Genomic DNA, 19,340 nt, shown 5'->3' with positions numbered 1-19,340 from the left:
TAAAATTTTTTCCTGAAAAGTGGACTATCAAGTTTTGGTATTGGGTGCGAACAGAACATTGTGCTATACAACCCCTGGCAAAAATTATGGAATCACCGGCCTTGGAGGATTGTTTAGTATTGTGCCATGTCTGTGATCTGCTTTTTTACTACAAAATTAAAGTCATTTCAAATGGCAACTTTCTGGCTTTAAGAAACACTAAAAGAAATCAAGAACAAAAAATGTGGTAGTCAGTAATGGTTACTTTTTTTAACCAAGCATAGGGAAAAATTATGGAATCATGAAAAACAAAATAACACTCCAAAACATCGCTGGTATTTTGTTGCACCACTTCTGGCTTTTATAGCAGCTTGCAGTCTTTGAGGCATGGACTTAATGAGTGTCACACAGGACTCTTCATCAATCTGGCTCCAACTTTCTCTGATTGCTGTTGCCAGATCAGCTTTACAGGTCGGAGCCTTGTCATGGACCATTTTCTTCAACTTCCACCAAAGATTTTCAATTGGATTGAGATCCGGACTATTTGCAGGCCATAACAATGACCTTATGTGTCTATTTTCAAGGAATGTTTTCACAGTTTTTGCTCTATGGCAGGATGCATTATCATCTTGAAAAATGATTTCATCAACCCCAAACATCCTTTCAATTGATGGGATAAGAAAAGTGTCCAAAATATCAGCATAAACTTGTGCATTTATTGAAGATGTAATGACAGCCATCTCCCCAGTGCCTTTACCTGACATGCAGCCCCATATCATCAATGACTGTGGAAATTTGCATGTTCTCTTCAGGCAGTCATCTTTATAAATCTCATTGGAACTGCACCAAACAAAAGTTCCAGCATCATCACTTTGCCCAATGCAGATTTGCGATTCATCACTGAATATGACTTTCATCCACTCATCCACAGTCCATGATTGCTTTTCCTTAGCCCATTGTAACCTTGTTTTTTTCTATTTAGGTGTTAATGATGGCTTTCGTTTAGCTTTTCTGTATGTAAATCCCATTTCCTTTAGGCGGTTTCTTACAGTTCGGTCACAGACGTTGACTCCAGTTTCCACCCATTCGTTCCTCATTTGTTTTGTTGTGTATTTCCTGTTTTGGGGACATATTGCTTGAAGTTTCCGGTCTTGACGCTTTGATGTCTTCCTTGGTCTACCAGTATGTTTGCCTTTAACTACCTTCCCATGTTGTTTGTATTTGGTCCAGATTTTAGACACAGCTGACTGTGAACAACCAACATCTTTTGCAACATTGAGTGATGATTTACCCTCTTTTAAGAGTTTGATAATCCTCTCCTTTGTTTCAATTGACATCTCTCGTGTTGGAGTTATGATTCATGTCAGTCCACTTGGTGCAACAACTCTCCAAGGTGTGATCACTCCTTTTTAGATGCAGACTAACGAGCAGATCTAATTTGATGCAGGTATTATTTTTGGGTATGAAGATTTACAGGATGATTCCATAATTTTTTCCCCTATGCTTGGTTAAAAAAAGTAACCATTACTGACTACCACATTTTTTGTTCTTGATTTCTTTTAGTGTTTTTTAAAGCCAGAAAGTTGCCATTAGAAATTACTTTAGTTTTGTGCCATGTCTGTGATCTGCTTTTTTTTTCTACAAAATTAAACCACTGAATAAACATCCTCCAAGGCCGGTGATTCCATAATTTTTGCCAGAGGTTGTATTATTATTGAATAAAATGTTGATAAATCAGACTAAACAAAATGTCCGAGTGACTGGTCCATTATACTACTGGAGACTAGATAGGCAGGACTACCACTGGAGAAAAGCAAATGTTATAACTGTGGTCCTCCACTTATCTCCATTCATTTTAAGTTTTATTTATTAGTTTAGTGTTCTTCGATGTCATTCGATGACCCACATATGTTGGCTGTGCCCTAAACCCCTTATTTCTTCAGACTGTAAAATATTACTGTACCAATGAATATTGTGCACATTGTTATACCAAATAAATCCAAGTTATTTTAGTAGCACCACTGATCCCTGTGCGCTGTCCTGATATAGCTATTTCTGGACTGCAATGAGACGCTTGCCCCTTGACATGCGACCCATTATGTCTGATGGAAACTAGTTCACTTGGGTTTCTGTTGTAGATTTACTACATGTCAGCGCTGCATGAAGCAACACAGACTGGCCTTTTACTACATTTTTTTTTTCTTGCTTCAGTGGGATATAAGCTGGAACTTTTCACATTTTAGTGGTAACTTTTGTAAGGCTATGTGCTCACTAAGTTATTTTGAGCAGACACTGAGCGGAAAGTCTTCAAATCCTCTTAAAAAATTCCTCAAAAACGTGGAAGTTCTGTTCAGTTTCTGCTTTGAAAACTCTGCAAAAACACTCCCTGTGTTCATGGGTCAACCAAGTTTAGAAGGAAGAATCCAGCTATTACCTAATGTTGATGCTCTGCCACAACATTAATACGACTGTTGCACATTTCAACTGTCGTTGATTATTTTATGACATCTGAGCCTGTTGAGCACTGGGATATGTTGGGCAGCAAGTGAACAGTCACTTATTCAAGTTGATGTGTTGGAAGCCAGAAAAGCGGGCTAGTGTAAGGACTTCTAAAAGGTCTGAATTGTGACTGGATCAGAGCATCTAAAAATGACAAGGTTGCTCCTGGTATGTAGTGGTTGGCACTTACCAGAAGCCTTTCTTGGTATGCAATGGTTGGTACCTACCAGAAGCCTTTCTTGGTATGCAATGGTTTGTACCGACCAGAAGCTTTTTTGGTATGCGGTGGTTGGTACCTACCAGAAGCCTTCCTGGTATGCGGTGGTTGGTACCTACCAGAAGCTTTCTTGGTATGCGGTGGTTGGTACCTACCAGAAGCTTTCCTGGTATGCGGTGGTTGGTACCTACCAGAAGCTTTCTTGGTATGCGGTGGTTGGTACCTACCAGAAGCCTTCCTGGTATGCGGTGGTTGGTACCTACCAGAAGCCTTCCTGGTATGCGGTGGTTGGTACCTACCAGAAGCTTTCTTGGTATGCGGTGGTTGGTACCTACCAGAAGCTTTCCTGGTATGCGGTGGTTGATACCTACCAGAAGCTTTCTTGGTATGCGGTGGTTGGTACCTACCAGAAGCCTTCCTGGTATGCGGTGGTTGGTACCTACCAGAAGCTTTCTTGGTATGCGGTGGTTGGTACCTACCAGAAGCTTTCCTGGTATGAGGCGGTTGGTACCTACCAGAAGCCTTCCTTCCGTGTAAGCTTTTTGCCCAGATTGAATTTACCTCAGATTTATCATCTACGGGTATTAACTCCGACAATATCATTCAACCTTTTGTTTGTAGCTGTTTACTCCACTATAAGTTTAAGCACGTAACTGATGAAGGTCGTCTTATGTGACCGAAACTTTTTGCCGTACCTTATCATACCTGTCATGATCCCAATGGCAGGGGATCACAAAAAGGACAAGCACAGATACAAACAAGCTCTAGGGCGATGGAACCTGAGCTGACCGCGACCCTGAACCTAACACACAAATAAAAGTAGCCGGGGAACATGCCTACGATGATCCTAGACGTCTCGCTCCAGCCGAAGATCTCACTTCCCCTATCAGAAGAAACACAGACCTCTCTTGCCTCCAGAGAAATACCCCACAGCAAATAGCAGCCCCCCACATATAATGACGGTGAAATGAGAGGAAAGCACATACGTAGTATGAAAACAGTTTCAGCAAAATGAGGCCCGCTAAAGCTAGATAGCAGAGGATACAAAAGTGAACTGCGCGGTCAGCGAAAAACCCTTCAAAAAACCATCCTGAAATTACTTGAACTCATGTGCCAACTCATGGTACATGAAAAGCAATTTCAGCCCACTAGAGCAACCAGCAGCAGAGAATCACATATCTGCAGGCTGGACTAAAAACCAAATTAAGCAAAACACAAAACAGGAAAATCCAAACTTAGCTTGTCCAGAAGGTTCTAGGAGCAGGGAGCAGAGGTAACAAGACACACTGGATACATTGATAACCGGCGAGGAAATGCCAGCAAAGCCAGGTTAAATAGGAAACTCCCATATGCTGATGGAACAGGTGGAACCCAGAAACCCAGGAAAGACAAGTCACCCAGTACCATCAGTAACCACCAGAGGGAGCCCAAAAACAGAACCCACAACACATACCACTGCCTGGGATTGAATAAATCACTTGTACATTATTACTAAGTTGAGTGCCAGGTTCTTTTCTTTGTATATTACTACGGTTTGGGAACCTACATTGGCACCACGACACAGCTGTGCACACGTTTACTCAAACATCAATATTAGATTGGCCTGGGGTTTCCACCCAAGACCTCTGCCAATTTAGCTGTTACCAGTTCCAGTGATGGATGAATGTAGACATCGTGCAGAGCAGAACTAGGCTTGGGGACATGAATCTAGGATATGAGCTGTGTAGTGACTGCTAGAAACTCTTAGAATGGGTTCTCTGCTGCCTATACCCACATAGTAAGAACCTCATTAGTATAGTAAAATATAGAAGGATAAATTAAAGGGGTGTCCAGGACTGATACATTGATGGTCTTTTCCTTGTGACTTTGGGATAGGTCATCTATATGAGATCAGTGGGGGTCTGTCACCCATCACCCCCAACAAGCAATAGAAAAACCTGCTCCCACAGTGGTGAAGTGATGCATGGTGCCGATCACAGCAGCCCCATACATTGCTCCGATCTGGTCGCTGCTGTGGCAGTTTCCAGATGAGCATTCCAGTGGCTGTATGTCAGGCCCACACTGAACTCACATTGACCTACAGATAGCCCACCAATATGTCAGTCCTGAATAACCCCCTTTTTAAAATGAGGAAAAAAAAAATCAGAGAGACCCGACCGTGGGCATCCGATGCCTTCCTTTTACACTGAATGTGTTACCACAAACTGCCAACATTTTAGTCTGTTCTCAGTCCTATTTCTGTATCTGACTGATTAGCCTAAAGCCCCCGTCACACATAGTGAGATCGCTAGCGAGATCGCTGCTGAGTCACAAGTTTTGTGACGCAACAGCGACCTCAGTAGCGATCTCGCTATGTGTGACACGTAGCAGCGACCAGGCCCCTGCTGTGAGATCGCTGGTCGTGTCGGAATGGCCTGGACCATTTTTTGATCGTTGAGGTCCCGCTGGGTAACACACATCGCTGTGTTTGACACTTTACCAACGACCTCGTTGACAGGACGTCCCATTGGATCATCATGAAATAGCATCGTTGTACAGGTCGCTACAGGTCGCCGCATCGCTGCTGCGTCGTTGGGGAGATCTCACTGTTTGACATCTCACCAGCGACCACATAGCGACGCAGCAACGATCCCTGACAGGTCGTATCGTTGTCGGGATCGCTTTAGCGTCGCTATGTGTGACGGGGCCTTAAAATGAATGGAGGGTGAGCCTCTGAAAGCGAAAATGTTTTTTATGCTTGTTGCTAGAACGTGTTTTTTTTTTTTTTTTTTTACACAATATATAGAATTGGCATAACTAAGCAACGACGCAATAGAGAATTGGTTATGGTGTGAAATTATACTGTGGATCTTCTGTTTTTGACTCTAAGACAAATTCATCCAGATCCAGAATACTAGACACTATAGGGGAGACCTGACTAGTTCCATAATGTCTCCAAGCAATTTCTCCCTTCCCAAAGGTCCGTACTAGCCGGTGTGTACGTATGGTTTGTATGGAGAGACATGGAGTGCTGGGGGCGGCACTGGACCTGTCTTGTCTCTCTATATTCCCACTTTTCAAATGATATTTTCCCTGAAACGTCAGTGTTTTCATAAAAACCATGCTTGTCATAGTTTGGGCAATGTGGATCGAGTGACTATTTCCCTTTTTAAGGCCATGTTCACACGGTGAGTATTTGGTCAGTTTTTTACCTCAGTATTTATCAGCCAAACCCAGGACTTGGTGATAAATCCAGAAGTGGTGACGTTTCTATTATACTTTTCCACTGATTGTTCCAATCCTGGTTTTGGCTTACAAATACAGAGGTAAAATACTGACCAAATACTGATCGTGTGCACGTGGCCTTAAAGTCTGCGTCTCCTATTGAATTTGGTGTATCTTACTCCACCACAGTCGGGATAAGACAAAAATACAAAATATGTACTATATCTTGATGAATTTCCCCATCTTTATATTAAAACTTAGGTATTTAAAATTCATTTAAATAATTAATCAGCCCTAAATAAAGAAAACATAGGTGGTAAATGAAGACGTAAAAACAAAAAAAATCTGTTTTTAGAACTTAGAATTCCAAAATAAAAAGGAAAAAAAAAAGTGAAAATTTGGGCACAAAGGCTGAGAACATCCCATGATCAAAAAATATTAAATGTAACCTGCAAAGTAATACCTGGTTACACAGGGGAGTTTCCTTTTTTTAGGTAAGGACTTGATATGTAATCCTATTCTAAGCTGCCGCTCTGTTGCTTTGACCTTGTGCAGACACCCCATCACAACGTGTTCAGTTTATTCTTGGCACCGAGGACGATGATGAAGAACACATCCCACATGATCTCTTCACAGAAATGGACGAGCTATGCTTTCGGGATGGCGAGGAATGTGAATGGAAGGAGACTGCAAGGTGAGGGGCCATTGCCTACACGTCACTTTCGTAGCAAGCTTTGAGCTTTGGAGTCTTCTGTGTCTACACAGTACAAGATCTTCTGAGTATATTCCACCAGCCCCTACATACAGGGAGGAGTTGTGGACTTGTTGGGACTTGCACGTTCCTGACACCTGGAGATCCACACGTTCCCTGGTATAGATGTAGGACATTCTTCCAAAGGTTTAGAAGCTCCCAGATAATGTAACCACAAAAAGGCATCCCATAATACTCTTCTCTGTAAATAGGCTTCACTGGAAACCATCCGCAGATAGAACCATAGTATAAAATAACCTAAGGTAAGGCTAAACGAAAAACTGTGAATCATTGCAAAGATGTAAGAAGTAAAATGCTTTAAATAATAAAAAATGTATAAAAACTTTAGAATATAGTTGTCCTAGAAAGCTGCTAATGAGTGCTGACAGGCCAGAGGCTGGTATTGTGACCTTTGAAACTAGACCTCTCCTCAGTAGGAGAGACCGCTTTCAGTTTGTTAGTCTTTTTTCGCCCTTTAACCCGGTGTACAGGGGCACAGCACAGCACACGCATGTGGGGGCTGAGGACTGTACCTGGGTTGAAGACTACTCCTAAATTCGGGAGCCTCCAATCTTCTGCAGCTCTACGAAGCCTTCTATCAGTAGAAATCTAACCCAACATCCTAAGGCAATGTGCACATGGAGCCATTTTCTTGTGGATTCCAACCAGAATCCACCTGAAAAAGCGCTGCAAGAGTGGCCTACAAACGTAATGTGCAGCAGTGTCAAAACAACAGTGCTGTGCACATGTTCCGTCTTATGGCACTTGTGTTAACTGCTTCAGAAACTCTGAAGTGCTTGACAGTTGTGACCTGCTCATTTTCAGGAGACATTCGCTGGAAGCCTCCTATAAGTTTGTTTGCAGTGAAAGCCTTCAGGGGCAGAGCCTTCACAAGAAAGATGCCAACGCTGCTGGCAAAACCGCTGTAGGAAAATGACCACCAGCTTTTCCTGAAGCTGCGTCACCTGGGAAAACTTGACTGATGCGCCGGTGTCTGATGACATTGTGTGCACATACTCCAGGTGTATTGTCAGTTTTGTTTTTTTTGTGTGGATTTTGCTGTAAGGCCCACATTGGCATGTTGTATAATGTATACTATAGTATAGTAAATATACATGTATAATATATATATATATATATATATATATATATATATATATATATATATATATATATATATATATATAATCTCCTGTACATGCTAGAAATCGTCAAGTACATTTTTTTTCACTTTGTAAAATCAACCAGATTTGGCCACTGAATCAAATTGAATGTAAAATGCCGCCCCATATACAATAATAAAAAAATCCTCCAAAAAGCATGTGAACCTACCCATGTAAACTGTAAAACCATTGTTTGTAGGGTGAAATGATTTTTAAAAAATTCTCATTCTCGGCACATCAAGCAGTGTGACCGGCACGTGCTGCGGAGCACATGACTACGTACATGCACAGGACATTCCATTACTGACTGTTCTGGCACCTGTTAAAGGGCTATTAATCAGTCTCAGATCAGCAACCGTAGCTGACAGTCGCTTACAGATGAAAATCACACAGTGTAAACCACTCCACGGTGGTCTGCTGTGCTGTGTAATGTTTGCATAGTGCAAAACCTGTTGACCAAACCAAATGTTGGTTTGGGCAACAGGTTCTTCCTCTCCCGCTCCTCTGCAGTGACTGGGTCTTCTCCCTGCATGCGTGTATAGGGAGAGACCTGTCAGTCACCAGTGGCAGGCGGGGAGAAGATGCCGGGGACCAATTAGTATCCTGTGCAAAGCAGCTTTTAAGGTTTGTTCTTGGAAAGCTGCAGCATTTCTAGGTTGGGCATAGATGGCTGACAACAGTCCGTGTGTGGCACATGCGGTGAATGGATCGGGCAGCATGTATCATCTGTCAGGTTCCCTTTAAACCTCGGAGTATATACTGTGCTAAAATCCTCTGCTTGCCTCTTGTAGCTGTAGATTGCTCTGTCCCACATATAACAGTGCAGCGATATGACGGATGTTTTATTGTATGTACATTGGAAAGCAGATAGTGGCTGTTATAAGTGCAACCTGTACACGACTGGACAATATAGGTTTTATTTTAATGAATGTTTTTCCCATTGGTATAGGTGGCTAAAGTTCGAGGAGGACGTAGAGGATGGTGGGGACAGATGGAGTAAACCCTACGTGGCCACCCTCTCTTTACACAGTCTCTTTGAGTTGCGCAGCTGCATACTGAACGGCACGGTGATGCTGGATATGCGAGCCGGCACCATCGAGGAGATTGCAGGTGAATAACTGTGCAGGGAGTAACTGTGGATGGAAACCAGCATTTTGGTCTTTACATGGGGCTATATAAAGGGCGCTATGCAGATGCATACCACTGCCCATACACTTGTCCTTACTCTGCATAGTGCAGGCATAAGTCTACATTCACACATATTATACTTGCAGTGTTTTTTGTTTTTTTTTGTTACTATACAATATATGCATTTCTTGTGTGTTTTTACTTGCGTATTTTGCAGCATTTTTTATTTGCCTTTATTTTTACCGTTCATTTGAGTGGATGAAAAGATGCTGAAAAAAAAAAAAGATGAATGATATGACATGCTGCAGAATAGAAAAAAAAACTCAGATTAGGGGGACATAGCAGGAAGCGTCTGAGATTTTAGTAATCTCATTAATTTTGCTGACTCTGCAAAACGCTATGCATTTTACGCACCAAATACGCTGTATAAAGTATTTAGCAAAAATGCGGCAGTTATGCCGTGCACATAACCTTACTGTGCAGAACGATTAGCACTGGTATCCCAATACTTCTACAATGCTTGTGTGCAGTAGATGCTTTTCTTACAGATCAATGACACCTAATGCTGCTTTATTTTTTAACGTTCCCTCTTTCTTGAGAGGCAGAAATCAATGTGAAGGATCCCTCTGCCTGGTTATCCAAGCTGAAGTGATGCTTACTGAGCTGACGACTTTCACTTACACAGCTATTTTCACTAAAGTTTCCTCTTCACCAAACAGAATGTGTTATTCTTGTCTGCGCTCCAATTGCCTATACAGGTCCTTCTCAAAAAATTAGCATATAGTGTTAAATTTCATTATTTACCATAATGTAATGATTACAATTAAACTTTCATATATTATAGATTCATTATCCACCAACTGAAATTTGTCACGTCTTTTATTGTTTTAATACTGATGATTTTGGCATACAACTCCTGATAACCCAAAAAACCTGTCTCAATAAATTAGCATATTTCACCCATCCAATCAAATAAAAGTGTTTTTTAATAACAAACAAAAAAACCATCAAATAATAATGTTCAGTTATGCACTCAATACTTGGTCGGGAATCCTTTGGCAGAAATGACTGCTTCAATGCGGCGTGGCATGGAGGCAATCAGCCTGTGACACTGCTGAGATGTTATGGAGGCCCAGGATGCTTCAATAGTGGCCTTAAGCTCATCCAGAGTGTTGGGTCTTGCGTCTCTCAACTTTCTCTTCACAATATCCCACAGATTCTCTATGGGGTTCAGGTCAGGAGAGTTGGCAGGCCAATTGAGCACAGTAATACCATGGTCAGTAAACCATTTACCAGTGGTTTTGGCACTGTGAGCAGGTGCCAGGTCGTGCTGAAAAATGAAATCTTCATCTCCATAAAGCATTTCAGCCGATGGAAGCATGAAGTGCTCCAAAATCTCCTGATAGCTAGCTGCATTGACCCTGCCCTTGATGAAACACAGTGGACCAACACCAGCAGCTGACATGGCACCCCACACCATCACTGACTGTGGGTACTTGACACTGGACTTCAGGCATTTTGGCATTTCCTTCTCCCCAGTCTTCCTCCAGACTCTGGCACCTTGATTTCCGAATGACATGCAAAATTTGCTTTCATCAGAGAAAAGTACTTGGGACCACTTAGCAACAGTCCAGTGCTGCTTCTCTGTAGCCCAGGTCAGGCGCCTCTGCCGCTGTTTATGGTTCAAAAGTGGCTATACCTGGGGAATGCGGCACCTGTAGCCCATTTCCTGCACACGCCTGTGCACGGTGGCTCTGGATGTTTCCACACCAGACTCAGTCCACTGCTTCCTCAGGTTCCCCAAGGTCTGGAATCGGTCCTTCTCCACAATCTTCCTCAGGGTCCGGTCTCCTCTTCTCGTTGTACAGCGTTTTCTGCCACATTGTTTCCTTCCAACAGACTTACCATTGAGGTGCCTTGATACAGCACTCTGGGAACAGCCTATTTGTTGAGAAATTTCTTTCTGGGTCTTACCCTCTTGCTTGAGGGTGTCAATGATGGCCTTCTTGACATCTGTCAGGTCGCTAGTCTTACCCATGATGGGGGTTTTGAGTAATGAACCAGGCAGGGAGTTTATAAAAGCCTCAGGTATCTTTTGCATGTGTTTAGAGTTAATTAGTTGATTCAGAAGATTAGGGTAATAGGTCGTTTAGAGAACCTTTTCTTGATATGCTAATTTATTGAGACAGGTTTTTTTGGTTATCAGGAGTTGTATGCCAAAATCATCAGTATTAAAACAATAAAAGACGTGACAAATTTCAGTTGGTGGATAATGAATCTATAATATATGAAAGTTTAATTGTAATCATTACATTATGGTAAATAATGAAATTTAACACTATATGCTAATTTTTTGAGAAGGACCTGTATATACTGGAGCCGATTTACACAGGCCGGCGCATCGTGATCGCTCAGTGCCCATACTTCATGTGACTGGCAGCACATCTCAGGTCAATAATCGCCAGTCATCGACACATCTAAATGTACGCTCTTTGCTACCACAATGGACCCCCATGCTTGTAGAGCTTCAGGTGCCATTATGATGGGGTCGAATCTTTAATCTTTATTTCTGGGATCTGCAACAAAGGTTAGAGAGAGACCTGACTAATGGACGACCCACGCTGTGTAAACATGTATCTTCATCCATTACTTTTATACTCGGGTGTAACTTTCTGGCCCAGTATACAGTACATTGCAGTAACCATCACTTTTGGGATTTTTATTTGGCCTCATCACACCCAAGCGCTGTCTCCGGCTGTCACTTATGGTGAAGGAAGGTATTATTCTTCATGATTTAAATCACTGTATACATCTGGAAAGTCTAGTATGATGAAATGCCACAGGCAGCCGAGACCAATAAACTACCTGAAGATGCGACTTGGCCTACATTGTCCTACATGGTTGTGCCCTGCAGAGTCTTAACTGCTTTCCTGTAATAAAATTGACACAAATTATTATTAAACGGGTGTTGGCGACGCTATATGTAGCTGTCAGAGATTTCTCTGCTGTCTTTGAAGTTGAACATATGAAAAGTTTACAGTTTCTGTGCCATGAAACTACAGTATAGGTGCCCATTTGAGCTTAGATAGCATAAAGGTTATTATTATTTATTATAGCGCCATTTATTCCATGGCGCTTTACATGTGAGGAGGGGTTCAGGCTACTTTCACACTAGCGTCGGTACGGGCCCGTCGCAGTGCGTCAGGCTGACGTACCGACGCATACTGTGAAATAAAATCACAACGGGGGCAGTGGATGCAGTTTTTCAAAGCATCCGCTGCCCCATTGTAAGGCCCGGGGAGGAGGGGGCGGAGTTCCGGCCGTGCATGCGCGGTCGGAAAAAGCCGGACCGACGGACAAAAAAAAAAACGTTGCATGGAACGTTTTTTTTGTCCCGACGGACTGCAAAAAACACGACGCATCCGTCGCAATGCGTCGCTAATGAAAGTCTATGGAGAAAAAACGCATCCTGCGCGCAACTTTGCAGGATGCGTTTTTTTTGTCCAAAACGACGCATTGCGACAGAGGCCAAACGATGCTAGTGTGAAAGTAGCCTTACATAATAAAAAACAGGTACAGGAGGAGAGAGGACCCTGCCCGCGAGGGCTCAGTCTACCAGGGATGCGTGAGGATACAGTAGGCGAGGGTAGAGCTGGTCGTCCAGTGGTTTGGTGGATCGGTGGATACTGCAGGTTGTAGGCTTGTCGGAAGAGGTAGGTCTTCAGGGTCCTTTTGAAGGTTTCCATGGTAGGCGAGAGTCTGATATGTTGTGGCAGAGCGGTTCAGAGTCTGGAGGGGGAGGGGGGGGGATGCGCTGGAAAAATCTTGCATGCGATTGTGGGAGGAGATAAGAGGGGAGTGGAGAAGGAGATCTTGTGAGGACCGGAGGTTGCGTGCAGGTAAGTACGGGGAGACTAGGTCACAGATGTATAGAGGAGACAGGTTGTGGATGGCTTTGTATATCTCTGGTAATGAGGAGCCAGTGCAGGGACTGACAAAGGGAGAGGCCGGGGAATAGCGGGGGGACAAGTTTATTAGTTGGGCAGCAGAGTGTAGAATAGATTGGAGGGGTGTTAGAGGGGAGGCCACAGAGCAGGAGGCTGCAGTAGTCATGGAGGGAGACGATAAGGGCATGCACTAGTGTTTTTGCAGATTGTTTGAATGTGCGGATCCAGGAAATATTTTTGAGTTGAAGTCAGCAGGAAGTGGAGAGAGCTTGGATATGTGGTTTGAAGGAGAGATCAGAGTCAAGGATTACCCCGAGGCAGCGAGCTTGTGGGACTGAGGAGATTGAGCAGCCATTTACTTAAACCCCTTCCCGACCCATGACGCCACGTAGGCGTCATGAAAGTCGGTGCCAATCCGACCCATGACGCCTATGTGGCGTCATGAAAAGATCGCGTCCCTGCAGATCGGGTGAAAGGGTTAACTCCCATTTCACCCGATCTGCAGGGACAGGGGGAGTGGTAGTTTAGCCCAGGGGGGGTGGCTTCACCCCCTCGTGGCTACGATCGCTCTGATTGGCTGTTGAAAGTGAAACTGCCAATCAGAGCGATTTGTAATATTTCACCTATTATAACTGGTGAAATATTACAATCCAGCCATGGCCGATGCTGAAATATCATCGGCCATGGCTGGAAATACTAATGTGCCCCCACCCCACCGATCGCCCCCCCAGCCCCCCGATCTGGCCGGTACACTGCTCCGGCTCCCCTCCGTCCAGTGCTCCGCTCCCCCCCGTGCTCTTGTCCGCTCCCCCGTGCTCCAATCACCCCCCCGTGCTCCAATCACCCCCCCTGCACTCCGATCCACCCCCCCGGTGCTCCGTTCCACCCCCCGTGCTCCGTTCCACGCCCCCGTGCTCCGTTCCACCCCTCCCGCGCTCCGATTTCCCCCCCCCCGTGCTCCGATCCCCCATAGCCCCCCCCCCCCCCCCCCCCCCCCCCGTGGTCCCCCCCCCCCACCCCATCATACTTACCAATCCAGCCGGGGTCCCGTCCGTCTTCTCCCTGGGCGCCGCCATCTTCCAAAATGCCGGCCGGCAGATTCGTTCCAAAGTGCATTTTGATCACTGAGATAGATTATATCTCAGTGATCAAAATAAAAAAAATAATAAATGACCCCCCCCCTTTGTCACCCCCATAGGTAGGGACAATAAAAAAATAAAGAAATTTTTTTTTCCACTAATGTTAGAATAGGTTAGGGGTAGGGTTAGGGCTAGGGTTAGGGCTAGGGTTAGGGCTTCGGTATGTGCACACGTATTCTGGTCCTCTGCGGATTTTTCCGCTGCGGATTTGATAAATCCGCAGTGCTAAACCGCTGCGGATTTATGGCGGATTTACCGCGTTTTTTTTCTGCGCATTTCACTGCGGTTTTACAACTGCAATTTTCTATTGGAGCAGTTGTAAAACCGCTGCGGAATCCGCACAAAGAAGTGACATGCTGCGGAATGTAAGCCGCTGCGTTTCCGTGCAGTTTTTCCGCAGCATGTGTACAGCGATTTTTGTTTCCCGTAGGTTTACATTGAACTGTAAACTCATGGGAAACTGTTGCGGATCCGCAGCGTTTTCCGCAGCGTGTGCACATACCTTTAGAATTAGGCTATGTGCACACTGTGCGGATTTGGCTGCGGATTGGCCGCTGCGGATTCGCAGCAGTGTTCCATCAGGTTTACAGTACCATGTAAACATATGAAAAACCAAATCCGCTGTGCCCATGGTGCGGAAAATACCGCGCGGAAACGCTGCGTTGTATTTTCCGCAGCATGTCAATTCTTTGTGCGGATTCCGCAGCGTTTTACACCTGCTCCTCAATAGGAATCCGCAGGTGAAATCCGCACAAAAAACACTGGAAATCCGCAGGTAAAACGCAGTGCCTTTTACCCGCGGATTTTTCAAAAATGGTGCTGAAAAATCTCACACGAATCCGCAACGTGGGCACATAGGGTTAGGGTTAGGGTTGGAATTAGGGTTGTGGTTAGGGTTGTGATTAGGGTTATGGCTACAGTTGGGATTAGGGTTAGGGGTGTGTTGGGGTTAGTGTTGGAGTTAGAATTGAGGGGTTATCACTGTTTAGGCACATCAGGGGTCTCCAAACGCAACATGGCGCCACCATTGATTCCAGCCAATCTCGTATTCAAAAAGTCAAATGGTGCTCCCTCACTTCCGAGCCCTGACGTGTGCCCAAACAGTGGTTTACCCCCACATATGGGGTACCAGCATACTCAGGACAAACTGCGCAACAATTACTGGGGTCCAATTTCTCCTGTTACCCTTGTGAATCTAAAAAAATGCTTGCTAAAACATAATTTTTGAGGAAAGAAAAATGATTTTTTATTTTCACGGCTCTGCGTTGTAAACGTCTGTGAAGCACTTGGGGGTTCAAAGTGCTCACCACATATCTAGATAAGTTCCTTGGGGGGTCTAGTTTCTAAAATGGGGTCACTTGTGGGCGTTTCTACTGTTTAGGCACACCAGGGGCTCTGCAAACGCAACGTGACACCCGCAGACCATTCCATCAAAGTCTGCATTTCAAAAGTCACTACTTCCCTTCTGAGCCCCGACGTGTGCCCAAACAGTGGTTTACCCCCACTCATGGGGTATCAGCGTACTCAGGAGAAACTGGACAACAACTTTTGGGGTCCAATTTCTCCTGTTACCCTTGGGAAAATAAAAAATTGCAGGCTAAAAGATCATTTTTGAGAAAATAATTTTTTTTTATTTTCATGGCTCTGCGTTATAAACTTCTGTGAAGCACTTGGGGGTTCAAAGTCCTCACCACACATCTAGATTAGTTCCTTTGGGGGTCTAGTTTCCAAAATGGTGTCATTTCTGGGGGATCTCCAATGTTTAGGCACACAGGGGCTCTCCAAACGTGACATGGTGTCCGCTAATGATTGGAGCTAATTTTCCATTTAAAAAGCCAAATGGCGTGCCATCCCTTCCGAGCCCTGCCGTGCGCCCAAACAGTGGTTTACCCCCACATATGGGGTATCAGCGTACTCAGGACAAACTGGACAACAATATTTGTATTTGGGGTCCAATTTCTCCTATTATCCTTGGCAAAATAGGAAATTCCAGGCTAAAAAATCATTTTTGAGGAAAGAAAAATTATTTTTTATTTTCATGGCTCTGCGTTATAAACTTCTGTGAAGCACCTGGGGGTTTAAAGTGCTCAGTATGCATCTAGATAAGTTCCTTGGGGGGTCTAGTTTCCAAAATGGGGTCACTTGTGGGGGAGCTCCAATGTTTAGGCACACAGGGGCTCTCCAAACGCGACATGGTGTCCGCTAACAATTGGAGCTAATTTTCCATTCAAAAAGTCAAATGGCGCGCCTTCCCTTCCGAGCCTTACCATGTGCCCAAACAGTGGTTTACCCCCACATGTGAGGTATTGGTGTACTCAGGAGAAATTGCCCAACACATTTTAGGATCCATTTTATCCTGTTGCCCATGTGAAAATGAAAAAATTGAGGCTAAAAGAATTTTTTTGTGAAAAAAAAGTACTTTTTCATTTTTACGGATCAATTTGTGAAGCACCTGGGGGTTCAAAGTGCTCACTATGCATCTAGATAAGTTCCTTGGGGCGTCTAGTTTCCAAAATGGGGTCACTTGTGGGGGAGCTCCAATTTTTAGGCACACGGGGGCTCTCCAAACGTGACATGGTGTCCGCTAAAGAGTGGAGCCAATTTTTGATTCAAAAAGTCAAATGGCGCTCCTTCCCTTCCAAGCCCTGCCGTGCGCCCAAACAGTGGTTTACCCCCACATATGGGGTATCAGCGTACTCAGGACAAACTGGACAACAATATTTGTATTTGGGGTCCAATTTCTCCTATTATCCTTGGCAAAATAGGAAATTCCAGGCTAAAAAATCATTTTTGAGGAAAGAAAAATTATTTTTTATTTTCATGGCTCTGCGTTATAAACTTCTGTGAAGCACCTGGGGGTTTAAAGTGCTCAGTATGCATCTAGATAAGTTCCTTGGGGGGTCTAGTTTCCAAAATGGGGTCACTTGTGGGGGAGCTCCAATTTTTAGGCACACGGGGGCTCTCCAAACGTGACATGGTGTCCGCTAAAGAGTGGAGCCAATTTTTGATTCAAAAAGTCAAATGGCGCTCCTTCCCTTCCAAGCCCTGCCGTGCGCCCAAACAGTGGTTTACCCCCACATATGGTATCAGCGTACTCAGGACAAATTGGACAACAACTTTCGTGGTTCAGTTTCTCCTTTTACCATTGGGAAAATAAAAAAATTGTTGCTAAAAGATAATTTTTGTGACTAAAAAGTTAAAAGTTCATTTTTTCCTTCCATGTTGCTTCTGCTGCTGTGAAGCACCTGAAGGGTTAATAAACTTGTTGAATGTGGTTTTGAGTACCTTGAGGGGTGCAGTTTTTAGAATGGTGTCACTTTTGGGTATTTTCAGCCATATAGACCCCTCAAACTGACTTCAAATGTGAGGTGGTCCCTAAAAAAAAATGGTTTTGTAAATTTCGTTGTAAAAATGAGAAATCGCTGGTCAAATTTTAACCCTTATAACTTCCTAACAAAAAAAAATTTTGTTTCCAAAATTGTGCTGATGTAAAGTAAACATGTGGGAAATGTTATTTATTAACTATTTTGTGTCACATATCTCTCTGGTTTAACAGAATAAAAATTCAAAATGTGAAAATTGCGAAATTTTCAAAATTTTCGCCAAATTTCCATTTTTATCACAAATAAACGCAGAATTTATTGACCTAAATTTACCACTAACATGAAGCCCAATATGTCACGAAAAAACAATCTCAGAACCGCTAGGATCCGTTGAAGCGTTCCTGAGTTATTACCTCATAAAGGAACACTGGTCAGAATTGCAAAAAACGGCAAGGTCTTTAAGGTCAAAATAGGCTGGGTCATGAAGGGGTTAATGGATAGGTCTGTTGGGGGGAGGGGGGTCGAATGAGATAAGGGGAAAGATGATGAATTCTGTTTTGTCCGTATTAAGTTTTAGAAATCTAACGGACAAAAAGATGTAGATCTGTGTGTCATCAGCATAGAGGTGATACTGAAAACCGTGAGATTCTGTGAGCTGTCCCAGGCCGAAGGTGTAAATGGAGAAGAGCAGGGGCCCTAGGACTGAAACTTGCTGGACTCTGACAGATAGGTGAGGAAGTAATGTGTGAGTGGGTGACACTGAATGTTCGGTCTGGTAGGTATGACGAGAACCAGGATAGGGCCAAGTCTGTGATGCCAAGAGATGAGAGGATCTGTAGTAATAGGGAATGGTCCACTATGTCAAAGGCAGAAGACAGGTCCAGAAGGAGGAGGACAGAGTAGTGTCGCTTTGGCGGTTAATAGGTCATTGGTGACATTAGTTGGGTGTTATGATCCGGTGACCTTGGAGCCGCATGAAACTTTCTCTGGAGTAGGTGGAACCTGTACTGACCGCAAATACTGAACTGACACCGCAACTAGAAGTAGCCGTGGGGTGTGCCTAACAAACCCTAGACACCTCGACACAGCCGGAGGACTAAATACCCCTATAGATGGAAATAGGAATTCTACCTTGCCTCAGAGCAGAACCCCAAAGGATAGGCAGCCCCCCACAAATATTGACTGAGAAGGAGAGGAAAGACACACGCAGGCAGAAAACAGGATTTAGCAAAAGAGGCCACTCTAGCTAAAAAGGAAAGGATAGGACAGAATACTAAGCGGTCAGTATTAAAACCCTTCCAAAAATATCCACAGCAGATAATACAAAAAATTCCACCATCTAACTAAAGACTTGGAACGTATGTCTGCAACTCCTGAGAATCCAACAAGACTGAGAAAATACTGACACAATCTAAGCTGGACAAGAAAAAACAAATGAATAGCACTGAATTATCAAGCACACAGCCTGTGTGCCACAGAAACAAAACCAGACACTTATCTTTGCTGATTTGGCAGCAAGGCAGGAGGAACCAGACAGAGGTCTAAAACCTCCCAACAACCATGGACAACTGGCAAGGACTAATGAATCCTGCAAACCTAAATACCCCAGTCAGAACTGCAATCAGCAGGTACACCTGACCAGGACTGCAATCCAGGGACAACTGCTTTACCACCTACAACCACCGGAGGGAGCCCAAAAGCAGAATTCACAACAGTTGTGCCAAAATAAAAGGGGAGAAGCCAGCGCTGCTTATGGTCATAACGCAATACAAAAAGTGTACATGCAGATATTAATTTCTAACTGTATATCAAAATGAGACATTTAGCGAACAATTGATCAATTGTTTGAGACAACACGCCACGCCAAGGCATTCTCATAATGGGAGAGTCCTACTCTACGAATTTTATATTCGCTATGCCATTACGGCAGGGTGGCTCAAAGAATTGATCAATTAATATGTCCATGTACACTTTTTGTATTGGGCTCTGA

At 44.0% G+C, this 19,340-nt stretch overlaps 1 protein-coding gene across 3 annotated transcripts in view; it reads left to right on the top strand.

The window, feature by feature from the left end:
* SLC4A7 (solute carrier family 4 member 7) overlaps positions 1–19,340 on the top strand; it is a 176,740-nt gene that overhangs the window by 105,284 nt on the left and 52,116 nt on the right. For all 3 annotated transcript variants that reach the window (XM_069730008.1, XM_069730009.1, XM_069730010.1), the window contains exons 4-5: positions 6,455–6,593; positions 8,763–8,923. In XM_069730008.1, coding sequence (XP_069586109.1) covers positions 6,455–6,593; positions 8,763–8,923 — 300 coding nt within the window. The remainder of the gene's footprint in view (positions 1–6,454; positions 6,594–8,762; positions 8,924–19,340) is intronic.

Source organism: Ranitomeya imitator, chromosome 6, assembly GCF_032444005.1.
Source record: "Ranitomeya imitator isolate aRanImi1 chromosome 6, aRanImi1.pri, whole genome shotgun sequence".
NCBI classification, from domain to species: Eukaryota; Metazoa; Chordata; class Amphibia; order Anura; family Dendrobatidae; genus Ranitomeya; species Ranitomeya imitator.
The sequence above is the reverse complement of the archived record's forward strand: the minus strand, read 5'-3'. Positions and strand labels throughout refer to the sequence as shown.